The sequence below is a fragment of the Argiope bruennichi genome, chromosome 5, assembly GCF_947563725.1.
Source record: "Argiope bruennichi chromosome 5, qqArgBrue1.1, whole genome shotgun sequence".
NCBI classification, from domain to species: domain Eukaryota; kingdom Metazoa; phylum Arthropoda; class Arachnida; order Araneae; family Araneidae; genus Argiope; species Argiope bruennichi.
The window spans coordinates 34904690-34926744 of NC_079155.1; the positions used below are offsets into that span (position 1 = coordinate 34904690).

At 26.6% G+C, this 22055-nt stretch overlaps 1 protein-coding gene across 2 annotated transcripts in view; it reads left to right on the plus strand.

Annotated features, from left to right (window-relative positions):
* Positions 1-17886, plus strand: part of LOC129968470 (carboxy-terminal domain RNA polymerase II polypeptide A small phosphatase 1-like) — a 42860-nt gene extending 24974 nt beyond the window's left edge. The window contains exons 2-8 of one of the 2 annotated variants that reach the window (XM_056082376.1): positions 5701-5834; positions 6540-6614; positions 8429-8485; positions 9667-9759; positions 9920-10018; positions 10100-10186; positions 11898-17886. In XM_056082376.1, coding sequence (XP_055938351.1) covers positions 5701-5834; positions 6540-6614; positions 8429-8485; positions 9667-9759; positions 9920-10018; positions 10100-10186; positions 11898-12107 — 755 coding nt within the window. In that variant the 3' untranslated portion in view covers positions 12108-17886. Of the gene's footprint in view, positions 1-5700; positions 5835-6503; positions 6615-8428; positions 8486-9666; positions 9760-9919; positions 10019-10099; positions 10187-11897 lie in introns of both variants that reach the window. The other variant, XM_056082375.1, reaches the window with a different exon arrangement.
* The last annotated feature ends 4169 nt before the right edge of the window (positions 17887-22055 follow it).

Sequence of the window (22055 nt, forward strand, 5' to 3'; positions counted from 1 at the left end):
CCAATTTTTTTATCACAATTTTTTTCTCTATTTTTAATTAATTTTCATGAAATGTTTTAAGCGTATTTACTATATATATTTCATTGTTTTAATTGGAACTCAAACCTTTCGCATTGTTGCTGCATATTTCATACTGCCCCCCCCCCCCAAATTTTTGTGATAGAGATATGAAGATTCATCTTATTTTTTCATGTTAAGTAGGTTGCAGTATGAGGCGTGCGTTTATTTATTTATTTTTTTTGTTATACTTGAAATTAAGGTTTAAGCTCAAAATCAAGTAATTATGGAAAATTTTCAAAGCTCCACCGTTTTTTGCTGTGATATAATTGGATGTATAAAGATGTAGACAGAAAATTAGAGAAATACATAGCTCAATAACAAAACGTTGTTATGCTTTTGAAATAATGCTTGCTATTTATTTGTCTATCAAATTGTGAGGTCTAAAAATATTTTGCTGAGGAAACAATTGAAATATTTAGCAACCATTAACTCACGCGAACCAACACTCATCAAAGACGACTAGGTATTCATATTTCGATGTGTAATAAATTAGTTAAATAATATGTCAACCTAGTTTTCTTTGTTGGTGAAAAGACGAAAATGTAGTATCTTATTTATCCTTTTTCTTTTACATGTTGTAAAACCAGTGTCGTTTATATCAAGAACTATTTTTAAAGCTATTTATAAATATCACAGTTAATGCACATTGCTTTCACCGCGGCAGATTTATCAAATTCCAACGTCCCAATTTTTTAAAAGTGCACAACTTGTCTTTGAAGAGCAGGGAATAACTAGACTCAATTAAAATTGTATTCGTGTCATTATGTAGTTTTTATGTTGTCTTCTTTGAATGTTAACATTCCGCAAAGCTCGTTTTACGTCTTTCAGGTCACCGTTCCACGCAGCTGTGGAGTTTTCAGTCAGCATTTTGGGTACTCTAATTGGCCTTCCACTAGGTTTCACTTCTTACATTCTCTCGTGAAGTTCTTCATATTTACTCTTTTCAATTATATTTATGGGGTTTCTTGTGGTCATTTGCTTCTCAAAAAGATATGCGCTATAAATAGTTCTGAAGATGCTTAAAATAAATTCGTACGATTCACTTGTTGATTGTCCGAATGTTGAAAATCTCTGTTCTTACTACAAATTTTCCTTATAAGGAAAATATTAGTGTGTGTAAAATAAAATAGTTTCTTAATTTTTATGTCCCGAATAAAGTCGAGAATAGTTGCAATAGATTTGCATACTGTTTTCATTTTTCTGTGAAGAGTTGTCTGAAGAGATTTCATATTCCTTATATGCAAGATGATCAGTCAAGTCCTTTTATTTTCTTTAAAATCAAAATAACATCGAATATATCCAGGGAAGTAACGTGTACATATAGTAAAGCAACGATACTGAATTTATTGAGACAGATTACAACGTTCTAGCGGCGAAATAAAGAACTTATACAAGAAATAATAGGTAACTGGAAAGTGCAGTTAAAAAAATGTACCTAAAATTGAAAAAATATTCTCCTGTATTATCATATATTTTTTTCGGAGCTAAGCAAATTTGCGAAAGTATATTTTCCAATACAGTACGGATACATTATTTGTTTATTTTTTGACAAACCTCTTTTCAAAACATGGAAAGTTTATAATTTTTCACAAATATCTCCGTCATTTTTATAGATAACTTCATGGATTTCCCCCCCGTGTTTTTATTATAGCATAGCAAACACTTTTCTAATCGAAATTTTTATCCGATATCTTTTTTTTTTTTTTTTTTTTTTTTTTTGTAATTGCTTTATTTTGCCTTTAGCGGAAAGGTAACTGTCTCAAATTCAGCTTAGTCACATTACTATAGGTTCACCTTACTTTCCGGCGTATGCGAGAAAACCAATTTAAATTTTAAAAAACTTTAAAGTACTTTAAAAATCACTCTAAATGCATCTCTCTCTCTCTCTCTCTCTATATATATATATATATATATATATATATATATATTCCGATTTGTTAAATTTTTTTTAAGGTTTGATAATTTCAACGCGAAACATTTTTGTGCACATTTTGACGATATTATTCTCTTTCATTGATTGATCAAGTAAAAAGATATTAAGAGATTTAAGTTACATTTCTTCTTCATACTTTCAGATAATAGTTATTGCTTTGTTTTAAATCATTTTTAATATTATTTGGCATATAAATTTAATTTTTTTCCATATAAATTTTTAAATTTATTCTCACCTTTACATCTTTATCAAACCATTTATGTTCATAATTTTATTTTAAATTTTGAATGTGGAAGAGAATTTACAATGTCCCATTATCGTGAAAGTGAGTAGCTTAATTGTATATCTCAACATAAATATCGTTAAAAAAAAACTTATTATACTTCTGGTAGCAAGGCATTATAAAACAAATAAAAATAATAAACTAAAAGTTCACGGCGTTGCATTTCAAAAACAAGACAGCCTCACATAGCCTCTTCATGTTTGCTGCAGTTTTCTCCACGGATTTATACGCATGCTTTAACTAATTGCCTTCCTCGCAAACATTTCTTGAATCTGTTTCATTCACATTGCCTGCGTTTCCATCTTAAGTGAAAATACGCAGCCACCCTTGGTCTATTTACCCTGCAGCAGAACTAGTCTTAGAAGTTGCCCGAGCTTGAGGTCGGTGTCTGTGGCAAGCCCAACATCTAGCGGATTTCGAGATTCCACTGCGGCACCGAATGGAAACTGGTTTTAGAGTTGTCATCCGCCAACAGAGCGGAAGAATATCTTTCCTGGTTGAGATCACACAAATCCTGAAAACTGAAACATCAGTTGTTGCGAATATCTTTTGCTTTTATTGATGTTTTCGTTATGGCAATACCAGATTATAAAAAAATAATAATAAATTGCTAATTTGATCGCTACATATGGAAATGGATCTCTTTAAAATTGACCATTTATTTTAAAACTTATAAAAAAAATTGTTTACTTAATAGTAAATTTGAAAATGTAACTAAAGCCATGTTCTACATTTTTCATATTCTTTTTATTATTGTAATGCTGTTTTTTTTTTATTCCAGTCTTCCTATCTAGGGAAGATATATACTTTTATTTTATAAAAATTAAAGTTTTTTTTTTTCTTTTTTTAATTACCAGTTTTCAGTTATGTGGAAGTAAATAGGGAAATAGTTAGTTTCTGAGAATAGAAGAACTTTAAGAAGAAATATGATATGGAAAAATAACTGCTATCAAAACTTATTATTTAAAAAAAGTCAGGCGAAGCTTAATTTTGCTTTAAAAAGGAACTTATATTACTTTTCAAAATTAATGCTTATAAGCAATAAATTGCTTAAGACAAAGATAGAAAAAGTGTTGATTAGAAAATGTTAAATTTGGTAATTAAAACAGCTAGTTTTTGTCACCCCTTTTCAGTGATTGATATACATACTTCATATTATTCATTTTTATTTTATTACTACTGCTATTACTTTAATATTAGATGAAATTTCTAATAATTTTCAAATTTTAGTCTCTTTAGTTCAGTTAGTCGTAGGAAGTATAAAAGCAACATCAGGCTTATTCCATTTAAAATCTTCAAAACCTAAATATGATTCATTTTCAGATTTAATAAAATGCATAATTTTAAGCCTTTTTTTTTGCATCAATTAAAAAAAAATATCAATTATATTGGAATTGCACCAGGAATTTAGAAATTTGGTGGATTTATTGATATTTGTCAACATGTCTTCAGTTATTATTTTAAGTCTCATTCGTACAAATATTCAAATATTAGTTGCAAATTTGTTCTCATCCTGTTAATTTCATATTGTGAAAAGAAAAGAAGAAAGAAAAAAAAAACTTTATTAGAAAATTTCTGTTTACTAATAGAAAAAAAGAATTTTAATAAAAAAGAGAACAAGTCATTAAATGATATCTACTTTTTTTTTATCCCTTTACTGGAACAAGTATATGGTTGGCTTTAAAATTTGTAACAATTGAAAAGTTGTGAAAGATTTTGATTATGGCAGCTGTAAGATTTCAGTAAGCTTGTAAAAAGAAGCAGAGAAACTCAGCTAATCAGTACAATTCTGCAGTTTTGTTTACAAAATAGTTTGTATATTAATTCATTTTGGGAAATATTTCTTCTTATTATTACAAAAAATTCCAAGATTTTGTGTCAAGACATATGCTTTCTTAATGTAAAGAGGATAATATTCTTATGAGAGACTATATATGGAAACATGAAGTTTTTTCCTTTATTGTGCCTAGCAAGTTTTAGTAACACTTCTTATCATACATCAAAATGCTTTCCGTTTACAAAGTTAATGTAAGAACATTTCTTGAGTTGGGACATTTTAATGTAATTTATCAAATTTTAGTTGCATTTCCTTTTATTTATTACTAATTATTTCACTACTTAAAATTTTTCATCATCCATTATAACTTGGGTGTATGGATAGAGATATTTAACTAATATGTTGTTAAGTGTTTTGCAAAAATTTGTTGAGTTATTTTAACTTTAAAAAATAAATTAAATCATTTTATTTAAAAGGGGAACTTTTTAAAAGGTATTTTAGTATTTATGAAAATCTCAATTTATAAAGGCAACATAAAATGGAACATCTATTTGGTTTCTTTTTATTAGAATATTAAAATTTATATATTTCAAATTTGAGTATTAAATGTTTAGATTCTGAAAAAGATAATTTTTCCTTTTGTTGTTTGATTACTATAGTTTATTTCTTTTAACTCATAAACAAATTATGTATTTTAATAATCAGATTTTGAATTATGCTATTATTCCACTATTCTAGCATAAAATTCGTGTTGTTTAAAAGAGGAAAGTTAAAAAAAACAACATTAATATTTATTTTTGAATATAATATTTTCCTTTAACCAGGATTCTGGAATTGTATTTTATTTTGTGCAAACTGGAATATTAATTATTTATTTTAGCTTTGTTTTGTCTAAACAAACAAAATGAAATTTTTGTAGAAAAATTGTTTCATAGTTGCTGTATTCAGACTATTAAGTACGCTTTTCAATATTGCAACTTGTTTTTGTGGCAAATTATGGTAAGCCCACATTATTAGTAATAATAATTCAGTTAAATTAATGAAATAGAAACTGTGCAAACTGTTGAAAATAGTTGCTGTATTTTTTATTAGTTGTTTAAAATTACAGCATTCAAATGAAGTTATAGCAAATTATTATTTATAAACCAAATATTAAAAAAAGCTGATTTTTTAAAAAAAAAATACTTGTCTATGTATTTTAAATGAAAAAACAAATATAATTATACTAGATTAGGATTAGATTAAAGAATTAGATGCATCATAATTGTTAGACATATCTAATTTGTTTTATTTTATGTACATGTTTCATATTCATTATGTATAAATTTCGTACATTGTTTCATTTAATGGTGATATAAATATAAATAGTTTGCATTAGGGTGATAACACTTCAGAAAAATCTTATTTTATTTCAGGAAAATTATTTTTTAAATCAAAATAATTATTTTCCATTTTTTTAATAAGAATTTTCTTTTTGAAAATATTTTAAATAAATATTATAATTTGTTTTAATATGGTATAGACAGTTTTATTATAAAATATATGTATATTATTTCACTGATGTGTAATTACTGTACATAAATTTTTTAAAAAAGCATTGAAAATTTATATTATTGTTAATTATTTTAATGGTATATTTATTTTTAGCTTTAACATCAGTGAAAAAACCTCGTCACAAGGGTCTTATTAATTCCCTACTTTGCTGCTTTGGCGCGAAATCAAAACGACCTAACCCACCAATCCACGCAGAAGGAACATCTGATGGGAGTAGGCGAAATAAAGTGAGATTTTTTAAATTATTCTTTTTCTTTATGTTCTGCTGTTTTTGTTGATTTTTTTAAAAACATTTTGCAATGTTTTTTTGGAAATATTATTTTCATATCTATATATTTCTGAATTACTAAATTCTTGTGGCTTATTTATGTAATAACACTGCAATTTTTAATATTTTTATTGAATCTTAATTAGCAATGCTACCATATTTTGCTTTAATTTTTCTTATTTTATTGCTTCTTGCATGCCCATCGTGTTTCCCCTTCCCTCTCTTTTTTAGTATTTAAATTATCATGTTTGTATGATGAATAAGTTTTAAAAATACATTGTTGCTTTCATGGAATTTGCTATTTAATTTTTAAAGATGACTGTATTTATTATTTTTAAAATTCATTATATGCTTTTTTCATTACATTTTTTTCTACGTGTTAATTATAATTTCTTGCATGTGCTTATTTTATCTAATGGTCATTATGATTGTCATTAGCAGATATGGTATACAACTAAATTCATGTATGTATAGAAAAAACCATAATGCTTTGCTTCTTATGAATTCTTATTAGAAATAATAAAAGGGTGAAGGAATTTTTTAACATGTTGTGATTTTTGCTTGGTAAAAGAAAATTAACTCCTTAAGTCGCTTGCATGTAAAAACAGTACTTAATGTTTATTTACAGATATTCTTCCCTCAAGATAAACACCTTCTTCCACAGGTAAAACATCAAGATGCTCATAAGATGTGCCTGGTCATTGATCTTGATGAAACACTTGTTCATAGTTCATTTAAGGTATGTCCTTTTCTTTTTTAAAGTTATTTAAAAGTTTTTATTTTCATTAGTCAATGAATAATAATAATAATAACAAAAAGATAGTTGGATTTTATTAATATGCTGGAATTTGACTTATTTGAATTATTCAGATATTGAAATCAAGAAAAAATTGGATCTAAATAATCAATGTACAGCAAAAGAAAACAAAATTTTAAAATGGTGTGTAAATTTTTGCAGTTTAAAAGATAATTATTAAATTATATTGATAAGCAGTATATAGTATTTATATATATATACAGAGTATAAGTATATAGCATTTCAGAATATACATTTTATTAATGTTTTTAAATTAATAAATTTTTTACTATATATTTAAATTTATCATTAAAGTGGGCCTTAAAAATAACATACTGATGTATTTAAAAAAAAAAAAAGGTATACCAATTTTTAGTTTGATGTAGAATTGATGAAAATATATTGGAATTGTATTTAATGCTTTTAGCATTAATGTTTATTGAAAAATTTAAAGACCAAAGGTTATAATTGAAACTGTTGACAAAATCAAATTTCAAAAAATTAATTAGCCAAGTTGGATTTCATAAGATCTGTGTTAATCTAGTTAATGAATTTTCTATTGTACATAATTCTGATTTTGACTTTCCTTTGTAAATACGAATAGTTGTTTTCATTTTAATTCCATAACCTTTCTTTTACTTTTTTTTTTTATAAAAGTAATTTTTAGAACTTACTTTTTACTCTTATGTAATTGTTTTTCCTCATGAAATGTTCAGTATTATAAAAATGAATACCTTAAAAAGATTTGCTTTTATATTAAGTAATAATGCTGCTCTTTCATTAAAAGATTACCCTTGTTTAAAAAATTAAGATTTTTTTGACAAAGTATCCCCTATTTAAGACTCAATGAAATTTTTAAAATTGTTCAATACCTCAACTACCAAGAATGGAATCCGATTTTTCTCTGCGAGTTTATTACATCTTAGCCTATTTTCTGCAATTTTTCTCCAATTAATTAATTTAATAGTATTAAAATACCTATCATATTTAGTATTTCTAATTATAGATCTTCCGTATAGGATTTTTCCCCATTAAAGTTTGCAAGAAAGATTTTTTTTAAAGTGATTTTTAAGTGGCAAATAGCATGATCTGCTCATTTCATTTTTTATAAATTTGTAATAATCTTATCTTTAAAATACTTGTGTCTTATCTTTAAAATACTTGTGTAATTGATGATTATATCTTCATCATGTTTCATCTTAGTGCTGCTATACATAGACTGAAATACTTTCGTTCAGTATCTGAAATTTAGCTGATGACCGTAAAATTTAATTTTATACTTGGTAAGTGCAAATGTATAACATAACTTGATAAATGTAAAATTCTGCCTTCTTAAAATTTTTTTCCCTTTGAAGTATAATCTATTGATTATACTGTGAAAAACTTTCATTTAATTAAGTACAATCACCTACTAAGTAAACTGAATGCATATTAGTAGCCAAATGTTCATTCCAGAGGTTAAGAATCTTGAGTTTAAGATTTCTATGACACATTCCTCAAATTGGCAAAGTATTCATAGTTCTTAACTTCAAAATGTTTAATTAATTACAATGTCCATTTGATTAATTATTGTCCCAAATCATTAAAAATATTTAAATTTTACGATGCTGAAAGAGCATTCAGAATCAATATGATTCTACATTTTGCATGGCATATATTTTGTTTTGCTTTGCAATTCAATTGCAAGTTCGGTCAGCAATATATATTTTTCCTTTTAGGTAATATATTAATTTGTGTATCTTTTTTTAACCTTTCAGCCGATTAGTAATGCTGATTTTATAGTTCCTGTGGAAATCGATGGAGTTATTCATCAGGTAATTAAAAATGTTTTTTATATAATAATTTAAACATTTTTTTGTATAGCTACGCATGAAAATTATACATTTTAAGATGTTTTGGTTTCATCTATCTATATTAGCACTCTTATTGGGATCAAGAATGAAGTATTTGATCATGGTTTTTCTTTTGTTTGTAAATATTTTAATAACATTAGGAACAACATTATCATAAAAAAGGAACATTTTATTGATATTTATTACTTTTAAAAACATATTTGTGTATTTAAAATATTGATTGTTATGCTGAGTTTCTCACAATGTGATTCATTGGGTCCCAATTGTCATTGGACTGTGTTAATTTTATTTTCTTTATAAAAAATTATTAATTTTTAAATGAAGGACATAAATGAGAAGCTTTTATATTAATCATTGATCATGTAACCATAACTGAAAAGAATCTTGTGAGCAGTGAAGATCAATTACACTATTCACAAGATTAAGTCAAACTGTATTTCAATAATTCAAATCCATTTTAATTCAATCAAATTACAGAATATTCCATGTAACTTACTATTAAAAAAATTCTGTGTAACTTTCCCCCCTCCCCCTATAATAGATTTTATACTGAAACACAATAGGCACTTAATTGAAGGGCATTATTTTTGTCTAAAAAGTATTTATACTTCTCAAATCTACTAATGCTGTGCTTTCAGTAACTTTTCATTTTTGTCAGTCATATAAAAATTGGATCTACATGATTTTTCTATTCAGAATATGTGATAATTTAGACTTTTAAAATCATTTGAAAATATTCTCTTCTATCTTTTTATTTAATTTTGTTTCATTATTGTTCTAGAAAGTAATTTATCATTGTTTTTTATTCCACACAATGCAACAGTAATTTTTCTGAAAAATTCTTTTGGATGCAGAAAGTCCCTTCCCCTTCTCTAAGAAACAGCTAAAAATAAAATGGTCTATTTTACTGAGCAATTTTTATTTTCGAACAATAAATTTTCTATCTAGTCTATAAGAAAGAGCTCTGAAGTCTGGTAATTTTAACCAAAAATTGTATACTATAAATTGAATATTTATTATTGATGTTATTGGTGATTCAGTGCATCATTGTATTTCATTAATGATTGCAATAGTTAGTTTATTTATATTGAAAGGAAAATCATATTTTAATTTTAATAAAAATTTATATATATTTTTTTTAGGTTTATGTTTTAAAGAGGCCTTATGTAGATGAATTTCTGCAAAAAATGGGGGAGATGTTTGAATGCGTTTTATTTACAGCTAGCCTTGCTAAAGTAAGAATTGCATTTGCTGTCAGAAATTTTCTTTTCAGTTACTATCATATTCTCTGAAAAGGGATTGTTATAATATGTATATCTTTTGAATAATTTAGAGATAAATATATGTTGAAATTCTTTTGGAAATTATTACTAATTTGCAAATTTAATATTGCAGTATGCTGATCCTGTTGCCGATCTTCTTGACAAATGGGGTGTTTTCCGCTCGCGTCTTTTTAGAGAATCATGCGTTTTTTATCGTGGTAATTATGTGAAGGTTAGTATGATACTTTGAAGCATTTTTTAAACCCGTATATTACTTCATGTATCATAGCAAATAAAATTGTATCTTTTTCAGGATTTGGGTAGGTTAGGTCGAGATCTTCGCAAAGTAATCATAGTAGACAATTCTCCTGCTTCCTATATCTTCCATCCAGATAATGCAGTAAGTTTAGTTTAAATTTTGATAAAGAAAAAATTTGGAAATAAATGACTTCTAAAAGAGAGCTTAAAATCCATTTTTAAATCTTATTAGTGAAGAATTTGCAAAGCATAAAAAATGTTCTGTTGAAAATGACTTTTGAGTTTTGTTATAATGTTCCATAAGTACTAAGCATTTGTGCCCTTACTTACATATTAACTCTTAACATGCTCCTTGTTGATGGCATGTGATTGTATTGATAACCAATGTCATTGATCACATACTTGCATGTGAGTATCAGTGAATTTATTAGACAATTAATCGTTTTACTCTCATATTTTAATGAATTAATGAATTCCAGTCTGTTGACTTAAATTTTTTTAAATCCTAATATCTAATGTTAAAATAAATATTATGTACAGATTAATAGATATATATATTATCCATTAATTAATGAATTGGAATATTTTTTTAATCATATACAGTATAAAACATAAATTTTTTTATTTATGTTTATCAACTTGTCAAAATTGCATTTAATTAATGTTCTATCTAGTTTTTACAGCTTTCTACTCTTTTGTATACTAATTAATAAAAATATATGTTCTCAATTTCTGTAAATTCTTTTTCTTGAGGAGTGGATGGTGCAATGAAGTATGCTGAAGGGGAAATTAGATTATGCTTCTCAAAGTCATTTAGTTTAAGATGCCAAAAATTGGTTTAGCTGAATGTTCTTCATTAGCCTTCCTCCATTCCAAGTAGTTGATCTGAAAGATTTTTATCTTTGGAAAATGAATATTTGAAGAAGCCCTAATTAATTATTTCTGATAATGAATTTTGCTACTTGTCTAAAGAAATAAAATACTCAACTTGAAGATGGTCTAAAAATTTTTGTAAAAGAAAAATGCATAAAGTTTGCTTAAATCCCCTAGGGTTTAATTAGAGTCTTAGAGTTAATTTTATTGAGTTAATTTATTGAAAGAGTTAGAGTTAATTTTATTGAAAATATAAACTTCTAATTTATTCACGTGTTTGTAGAGCAATTGATATTTTCAATTTTTTTATTCTGCTGATTCTTGTTCAGTAACCATGACTGATGGAATCTTCTGTTTCAGTAACAGACCTTTTCATCTTTCTATCCACATTTAAGACAGATAATTATTCTAGTTTTATTTCAGATATTGTCTGAATAAAAGTCCTGGGTTGGTGCCTTTTTGTTCTGCTGTCTTTCTTCCTTTTATTTTAATAAAAGATTCATTGCTAAGAAGTTAAATACAATAGATTTCATTGAAATTGAATAGATAAAACTTTCTTACTCAAGAGTGCTTGAGTATCCATCTCCAGGGCTTATTTTAACTTTATGTATATTAGAAAAAATTTGTGCCGCAAAAATGGTAATTGAGAGTGGCTACTATTATACATAATTTATTTTATATGTGTCCAGTTTAGAAAATATTTCCAGGAATTTAAATATGATAATTTGGCATGCATAATAAAATTTTAGCTAGAATTTTTTTTTTTGTTTAAAATTTAATTTTAATTATTAGGTTATCTTTTCTAAGCTAATAAATAGTTATCATAGAGAGAAGAGCTTTTGAATCATTTCAAGTTGTGTGAATATGGAAAAAATATGATTAAATCTTCATATACATAATGTTTCATTTTTAATTGTCTTTGAAACTTATTTATGTGACATTTGTATGTAAAGGAATCTTAATTTACTTTTAATTTATAGGTGCCTGTAAATTCATGGTTTGACGATATGTCAGACACAGAACTACGGGATCTAATCCCCTTTTTTGAGCAGCTGAGTAAAATGGATGATGTCTACTCTGTTCTGCGTAATTCAAACCATGCTGCAGGCTCACATCCGCACCCGAACCCTACTATTAATGGCTCCCATTTCATTACGCAGCATGTAAATGGTCTGATGCAACCATCTTAGCACAAAAACCATGAAGGTGATGTGAAACAAACTAAGATATTGGAGGCCGATATTTGCCGTGGCAACCTTATATCTGTAGTGATTCGGAAGTTTATTCTAACTTGAGACAGAATGAGAAATATATTTATTGAATTTCCTTTTATCAAGCAGAATTTTGTATCGGCAAAAAGTTTCAACAAAATTTCCGAAAGGCAATTTTTTTTTACAACGAAATGAATTTTTTTTTTTAACTACTCAGTGCTTATTTAAAGTTTGTTACATAACTGCAAGCATTCTTCCATTCTTTAAAGATTCTAGGAAGAATATATAGAAGATGCCTTTTGCTTTTATTGCACTTTACTTGTGTATATTGAACTGAAATATATAGTATGATTTGTTTGTTAACCCCTTGTGAGAATTAATTGAATCAGAACTTCAGCCACTGTGTATATTTTTACCATATATTGTGCCTTGCTTATGTGCTGTTTTTCATTCCATTCAATCATCATGTATATAAAATTTTAGTAATATTTTATCATACCAGTTAATTGTTGCTTGTGTATTAGTCAGAAGTTTAAATTTTACAGAAGTGAACATAGTTTTATTGTTTTGAAACAATTTATTTCTGTTATTTTTTATAGAATAAAAATCTTTTATTAGACAGTTTCTTTTATTTGTTTACTTTGTATTTAATTCAACTGTCAACTGAATAGTTTTTATTAATAGTGGCTTACAAAATTTTTAAGATAATTAATGAAAATTTGTTTTGCCATTATTGTTTTATTCATTTGGCAGCTGTTATTTCAATTTCTATTATGGATAATTCAACAGATTTACATTAACATAAAATTTTGGAAGTGCTATGTGTGAGATATTGTAGATGTTACGTTTTCTATAAGCAAGATACTGTTGGTTCCAATGTAAAAAAATTTGGAGCTGAGCAACAATGTTGCCATGGCAAGATATAGACAAATAATCGGCTTATTCAGAGTGTTGTGGCAGACAAATTTTTACTGCCAAAATAATCCCCTGTAACGTGATATAATCTGCTGCATTCTGCCACATTTCAGGACTGTGTTTTATTTTCAAGACCAGAAGAGTTGGGCTGTTATCAGCACCACGTGATTTGTTAACTTTTTGTTAGAAGTGAAATGAGGCTCTTCATATCAATAACACTGTTATCTTTTCATACCGGTCATTGGCTGGCTTTGAAAATCTTAGAGCAATACAATAATTTATATGCAGTTATCTGAAGCTGCATATAAAACCTGGATATTTGCAAGGTTTTTCTGAAAATTGAGCTTCAAAGCAAATTTGTTAGCTATATATGTATTTGTATGATAAAATGTTCAAAGTAGTCATTTTATATGGATACACTAAGTTACTTGAAGATTGAAAGTGACTGTTAAATTATGCTCAATAGCATCTGTTAGTAGGTGCAGTCAAGCTGTTAATCTTTTAAATACCCATCCCAGTGAATTTCAAATAAAGAAGTCTAATTTATTACATTACAACTGATTGTTGCTCCTCTTAAAATATTTCAATTTCTCACGTGGTAAATTTTTTAAATGCTTCATTGATTTTTGGATGTCGCTTTTACATCATTTGCTTGTTTGAGGGTGTATAAAAAAAGTGCACAAAAAAGGATTTCATTTAGTTTATAACGGTAAAGTATGAAATTTTTGAAAAAATATTGAGTAAAGAATTTTGCTAAATGATGTTAAGCGGCAAAATGTGTTATTCTTTGCCTCCCATTACTAAGATGAATTCGAGCCTTTTCAAAATTCAAGATTCTCTGTCGATTAAACTTGTATCCATTTTTTAGGAAAGATTAATAAAGTAGAGCTGTTGCATTCATAAGGTTAACTTTCATTTTTATCATTCATTGCTTAAATTTAATATCCTTTTATTGGTTTAAAAGTGCTTGAATGTGCCTGCTGCTTTGTTGAATTAAGGAAACAGCGATAATATATGAATGATAAAAAAAAGTTGAGAGAACTATTGGTATTGTTGATTTGATTTTAAGATGATACTGATTTCTGTATTCCTCAAAGTTTTCTAGTGTGTACAGTTTGAGTTTTGCATGAAGTTCATCATATCCAAAATGTTCTGCTTTCTTGTTAATAATGAGTGATGGTTGTAATGTGAAATCAAATGAGAACATGTTCTGTAAATATTTTTTAAAAGACATGTTGTAATTTGTACTAATTTTCCTCATGGTATTGATTATCTTTTCAATTTGAAAGGATTGCCTTTGTCTAATGTTGATTTAAATTACTCCAAAAATATAAAAAGTGTAGTTATAGATTTTAATGAAAAATTTTCATAATTTTTTTCAGTTTTAATTAACTTTTTTAGCAATCCTTATCTTGGTGTTTGTTAAATAATTTAAGTTAATTGAATATTTTTAAGTGTATAAATATAAATATTGACAAATAATTAGAATCACATGTAGAAATGTAGCCATGTTGTATTTACCATTGTTCCAGCCATGGGGAAACTTGGGACAAATTTCAAAATGGTTTTGATATTGTTATGTACATAGAATATCATAAGAACCAATTTGTTACATTGGATCCCTTCAGGCTTACTCCAGATTTAGATTTCTCACAAACAATAAGTCAGTAATACCTATAAATGACATTGATACATTTTTTATACTGTGTACAGTGGCCTTATGAGCTCCACACCTTGTTTGTACAAAGATTTATGTGGACACAACTAAACACAATAGAATAATAGCAATTGCTCTGATCAAAAACTCACTGTCTTTTTCACACATGGCACATCAGCCTGATGAGCTCATGATGTGTTAAGCGTCGTCATGTATTTACTACTTGTATCTTGTGATTACGAAGGACTAAAGGTGCATAATGTGATTCTAATCTACCAGGAGACTAAATTGTTAAAAGTGTGTTACTCTTGTGTATATCGAGAAGCGTTGAGTTTTAACTTGAATATTGCTGTTTTTATAATATGAACATTTTCTTTTCCATACGTTCTATCCCTTTTTAATAAATATAACTTTGGTTTTAAGTAGACGTGCTGATATTTCAGTTAAGGTTCATCCTGTTCTTTAAACATATTGTGGTGAAATAAAAGCAAGTTTAGTTAGTATCTATTTTATATATATGTATATATATTTGCTTTATATCCTTATCATTCTTTGAATTGAAGCATTTTCCTAATATTATTTTTTCTTCCCAATATGTTGGTTTTCGAATTTCATTTTTTATATAGAAATATAGTCATTTTGATTTTATTAAATTATCCCTTTTAAATCTGTAGAATTATTGAGGATAATTATTTATATCTTGTTAGTTCTGATGCAAACAATATTTCTTTTTATTGTCTTGGTTTTATTTGAAGATTGAGTTATTTTTCACCTTTAGGGGCAGAATAATTTCTGCAGCAGCTTCTCTGTAAAATTCATATCATTTGAGCTTGGATTGTTAAGTATTTTATTCTTTTAAGTTTCTAAATAAAAACTTATACTGTGTCTTGTGCTAATGTTAGAAATATAGTCTAACGATGGGTGGTAATAATGATAGTATCAAGTGGTTTATAATTCATATCCTTCATTTAAATATATGATTTTTTGAGAAGTGGGACTAAATATACAGCTTGTTGGGCCATTGATTGGAAATCTGTTTATTGTGTGTATGTCTTCATAAGCCTCTCATTTGGTTAAAGGAAGGCTAAATTATAATCGAGATATTTTTAGGTATGGTGATTTGTAAGAAAATAATTTGTGATAGCAACATTCAAGAATTAAAACTTCATGCTTCAAGATATTCAAAAGAATTGGTGCTCAATAAAGTGTTCATTATCATGAATACAAGTCTAGTAACTTTCCTCCCCAATCGAGGCACATTTAGTATATGATTGTTTTGAGTTACTTCCAAAGCAATGCTTCATTTTGTTAAATTTTAAGTTACAGTTAATTTTTAAATAGTATTATTTTATGCTTTATCGTATTTTAAAGTTTTAATTCTACTTCATAAAACAAATTTTGAATTCATTTTTATTTTTATCTCCAGAATTTAAATATTATGTACAGCTGCTATTGCTCGTTTACTGTTTTAAAAGGTTAATTATCACCCCAGCTGGTTTGGGGGATTGTGACTTGTTATATAGCAGTTTTTGCAAGATTAAAATATGCTCAAACATTTCTTTCTTTGTAGAAGTTAGTGTGCCAAACTTGTTACTATATGGGTGGGGAACTGGTTAATCTAAGTCTTCCTTTCAACAATACTTATTTGTGTGTGTCCAGTTGAACTACATAAGCTCTCCATGTAACTGTTCAAGTATGGAGTATTTCATGAACAGTGGCTTGTTCAAATATATAAAATATTTTCATGACTGAAGAAACTATTGTTGTGCATCGTTTAACCAGTTATGATATTATTTATCTCTTGCCAGGAGTGCTCATTTTATGAGCTTTTTTGCCTAAAATAAATGATTCATTTTTATTTTTCATTTAACTCTTAGTTTTCTTCAAAGAGAGTTTACAGCGTGTGTATTTTAATATTTTTTGTTAATGAAACAAATTTTTGAAATATCTTTTCAAGGTTTTAAAAAAATTGTATTATTTTCACTGTGCTGTAAAATAGTTGCTTGAATGAGCTGAGTTCTGTATAAAATTAAACTACTGTAAAGGCCTGTCATTTATTCTTTTACAGTTTTATTTATAGTGTAATTTTTGAATTTAAATAAGTAAAATGATGCTTCAGCTTTATGTGAAATGACATGAATTTAAATGATCATACCGTCCTCCAAATTCTTTTATTTTTAATATTTTATCACAGCTCAAATAAAATTTCTTCCATGATTTTGTTGGTCTATTGAATTTTTTAGTTACTAAAATTGTTAACTAGATGGTATTTGTTTAAAATTGAATTTAATATCATTTTTAACAGCACTTATTATATTGAACTTTATTTTATTGTTTCTGCTGCTCTCGGGTTATGTATTTATATATTAATCAGTGTTAAGTACAAATTCAGAATATACTAAATTATATTTTCTAGAAAAGTTCATATTTTTAAATGCAATACCTCATTTAATACATTATTGCTTTTATTTATATTGGTGTTATAGTTAGTTTTTGTAAAAGTGCATTATGGAAGAAAAACAGAAAAATATTTCTTAATGAATACAAGTATGTTTCAATTTTCTTAAAATGCATTGCTAATGTTTCGATGCTGTATTTACTATTAAGAATGATATTGATAATCTGTTTTGGAAATGGGGTAAGGGTGTCTTTTTTTCCTCCTTTCCACACTCTATAAATGTACCATTTTGAATTTCTGTATGTGGAGGGGAGGAGGAAAAAAAGTCAGTTGCCTTTGTTAATTAAAGATCACTAAATTTAATGTAAAATTACCAGTTTTTGATTTATGCATACATTATTTTTCTTTGCCCCATTATCAAAATAAAAATATATATATATTGTCTTTTTTAAAATATAAATTTTTAATGTACTGTCACTGTTTCATGTAATTAAGTTTACTATGTTTTAATCATATTATTAGTCTCCTGGTAGTGCAGATGGTTATTATTATTTTTTTTTTTATTGACACCCAAATGAATGTGTTTGATTGATAAACTCTGTTAACAAATACCTCTTAGTGTTGTGCTGAAGTCCAGAAATGTGCCTTTTGTTTCTATACAAGAACTACAAGCTTCAGATGAAGCAATGTTCACAAGAGACTTTTTTATATCATACATAGCTTTCCTTTGAAATATACAATTAATGGAGGGTAATTGTCAATATCATTAAAAACTGAACAGACCTGTGTTTAATTGTTTCAGTTACTTGTGTCTGATTTTTTTTAAATGTCTTTTTTACATGCATTATTATAGAATTAAATTTAGCATCTTAAATTCATAACTCGAATCTCTCCATCAGGTATATGCATTAATCAAACAGTAACTTTTTCATTTAATGAATAGTTATTGAGTTATAAGTAGAAGGTTTATATGAGTTTTTTGGATAAAAAATATCTGGAATATTTAATAAACAGAAAGCATTATCCACCATGTTTATAATGAGATGAATTGCTGGCAAATCCATTAGAAAAGATTCATTTATTGTTAGCATCTCTTTATAGATAATTTTCAAATTCTTCATCACACTGGTCATTTTAAAATATTGACAGAAATATTTTTTTCTTAATTTTTCTTTTATTATCATTGCGTGAGTATTTTTACCTTGCATACTGGGGGGGGGGCACTGCTCACAATATATGTTTTAAAATTGTCCCAATTATTATTTACAATTATATTCAGTTTCTGTTTAGATTTATGAATTTTAGTTGTAGCACTGTTATTTATTTTGTAGATGTACAGTTTATCATTAACTTTTTAAGTGTTACTAAGCCACTTGCATATATAATATGTAATTGGCTTAGTAACACTTTAAATGGCAATGATAAGCTGACATGAAATAATACAACTATGAATTGACAACCCAAAGTAATTGTAAACAATGAACAACTTTGATCTTTAAAAAATAAAGCAAAACACTATAAACAAACTATATGAAATTTTTACACTTAATCCTGCGAGATTCTCTCTGTAAATTATTGCTTAGATATAAATCTTCAGTCCAGGCATACTGCAAAATGGTCAAACCGAGAAGATAATTTGTTTTAGTAAACCCATGGAAGGATTTGTTATAATTCATTCATTGTATGAAATATATTGTAATCATTTATTTGAATATGACTGCTATTGAGATGAGTGGGAATTGTAAAATATTTTTAAAGTGAAACGAACATTTTTTAGAATTGTCTTTAGTTATACAATATATAGTCAAAATTCTTTACAAAAATTTACCAAACTGCTTACAAAATAAGTATAGGATCTAATTTAGAGAGTGTAAATTATTAAATGCATCAAACTAAAGATACTACACTTAACCTTGATTACTTATTTCATAGTATAAATCCACATATTAAATTTTGTGATAATATTCCAACACAACTATAACAATATTTAAAATTTTCTTTGTTTTCAATTAACATTATGTTTAACAAGAATACAATAAAAAAGTATAAAATATGAAAAATAAGAATTTAATATTTTATGGTTCATTAAATCAGTTTGCAGAACTGCTAATGCAAGTCAAAACTAGTTGCTGATAATTGATATGTCTTCTAGCATTAAACTTCTGAAGATTTTTTTTTTTTTCTCCTTTAATCGTAAATTAAATGTATAGATGTTCTGTACTGCTTTAAAAATTTACCTAGACAGAACTGAACTGAAAATTTTAAATATGAACCGTCAGTACTCTGTTAATTTGCACAGTTTGATAATATGAAATGCTTATTTCTGAGCAATATTCACTCTGATTGATGTTGAGAATTGCCAGAATTTATGATCTAAATAATGCATTAAATTTATTCAATTTTTGAATTCTGAAGTTTTACATTAATTTAGTGGTTTAAAAATATACTGATTTATGCTAGCACTTTTGTGTTACTTTATAAGTGTCAAAAACGAGCGAAATTTTCATTTTCAGATGTGTTTTTCATTTCACTATGCCTTTTTGTTTTCAGTCCATTTATTTAAACACGATCATTCTTGAGCATTCGATGATCTATTTTAGAATGTCACTTTTCTATTAGTTTAGCATGGAGTGTCTGTTTGCTAATTATTGCAAGAAATATTATATTCCAAATATTAGAACAAAATTGAATGAATTGGTTCCATGTCTGCAAGAATGACATAAAAAAAAAAAGATGAAATGCATTTTGCTCATTGCAACTTCAAATATCATCATACCAACTATGTTTTAAATAAGAAAACTCACTATTTTATGATTTTTGAGAAATGTTAAATCTCTTTTAGTAGAAATTGCTCTAAATACTTGGCAGTAAGGAGTTAGAAATAAAATATTAAACTATTTCATTTTAAAAATAAGCGAAATATCTAAACTTTCATTTAATAAGTAAGCTAAATGCAGATTATAAAAATTTAGATTTAAAAAAAATTATTTTAACTAGCAATCCTTGATTTCAAAGTTTCAACGAGGTATTAGAGCAATCAATATTTTTGTATTGATTGCAAATTTATAGTGACTAAAAATACTTAAATTCATGAATGTACTTGTTTTAATGTGAAAGGCATTCTACAATTCTGTGGGAATGAGGAGCAATGTCCTTCTTCCTGGTTATTATAAAATACATCATGATGCTAAACTGTGTTTAAACAATCCAAAGGCACCCATGTTGATTGTTAAATCCTAGACTCCTATTATTTTTTCTTTAATCTGCATGGGATTATCCAAGTCAAATTTACCATGCGTATGTCTCACTCAATATAGAGTAATATTAGGATTTCACTGTGCCTATATTTAATCCAGGTTAATCTCAGAAATTTTGTAGTTTAAATTTAGATCTTAACTTAAAATCAAATTTTGATATATTAAGTGACATGAAAGGCACATTCAGAAATGGAAGATTCTACTCAGTCCTGATATTTATAAAACAGCATAATAAACTTAAAAAAAAAAAAAGGAAAACTTACCAAGAATTCATAGCTGGCAACAACAACATTTATATGGCATGACTTTCATTAACAATTTGTTACTTGCATGTAAAGATAATGTAAGTTATGACATCTAATATTTAGTAGAATTATAATTTTCTTTGTTAGGAAAAATATATAATTGTATTTGCAGTATAAAAATAATATAAGAAACTTTTGATTTTGAAAATATGTTTTAAACCTGTTATAAAACTGAATGTGCCATGTTTTAGCTATTTCTTTTTTTGTGATAGATATACTAAATAAAGGAAGGGGAGAAAAAAAAAAAACAATATGTGTTAAATGGTTTAGAAAATTGAAGATAATCAGTATAGATCAATAGGTTTTGTTTAAATTGAAATGAACTCAACTGTTCAGGTTTATGCATAAATTTAATTATATATACTGTAAAATTTAGGTTTTAAGTTTCCTATTTAGAATATAAACTAATGTATATTACAACGAGAAACAAGTACATTTTTGAAGAAATGATTATATAATGGGGGAGGGGGGTAAAAACTTTTCTACAATTGGATCATTTATCATGGTTATATCCATAATAACCTTTTAGAAACAAGAGATAGAAAAATAGTTCCTACTGACTGAAAAATGACTCGATAGAACTAGATAAATTGTAGCAATCCGAAGTTTACATTAAAATATTTAGTTTTTAAAAATACAGGAAACTAAATTTTTATATTATTGATTTTATCTACCCTAAAAGGAGGAAAAGGGTTTTTTGCATTTCATCTGACTTTATAATAATTGAAAATAAAATAGAGAATATTTTATTTGTATTAGGTTAATTATACTAAGGAATGCAAGACATTGCATCTAAGGCATAGTTTATCCAAAATTAATGCCTTAATTTTATGCTTTTGGGCCAAAATGAAGAGGGGGCTGGGGCTACATCAGCATCGATATTTAATTATATTTTTCTTCTGATCCATGTGTACAAGGAGGAAGAAAAGTAATATTTTTTTTTAAATGTAATTAGCAGATAGTCAAAATAAAAATTTCACATGTGGTCAACTTTGGGTTTCCTCATAAAATGCAAAAGTTGAGAAATAATTACTTCTACAGCAACATTTATTTTGCGATAAATACCATAAAAATTTCCAAGAATTTGAGTAGTGTGTTTTTATACGCATTTTTCTGTTACTATAGTGATAAAACATATAAAGGGGGAAAAAAAAAAAAAATCAAAATTATTGGCTCTGAAGGAGTGTTTTATTTCAAAGTCGTAACTATTCGTATTGCTCGAAAATTTGAATATTTTTTTAATTCAAATTGTAAAATAGACGATATCAAGGTTTTTATTATGAAAAGTAATCATTTCTACTAAAATTTTGAAACAGTTTTTATCTCTTAACTTAAAAACTCTAAAAAAAACTTTAAAATCCATAAGGAATACTCAGGAATAGTGGATGCGTAATT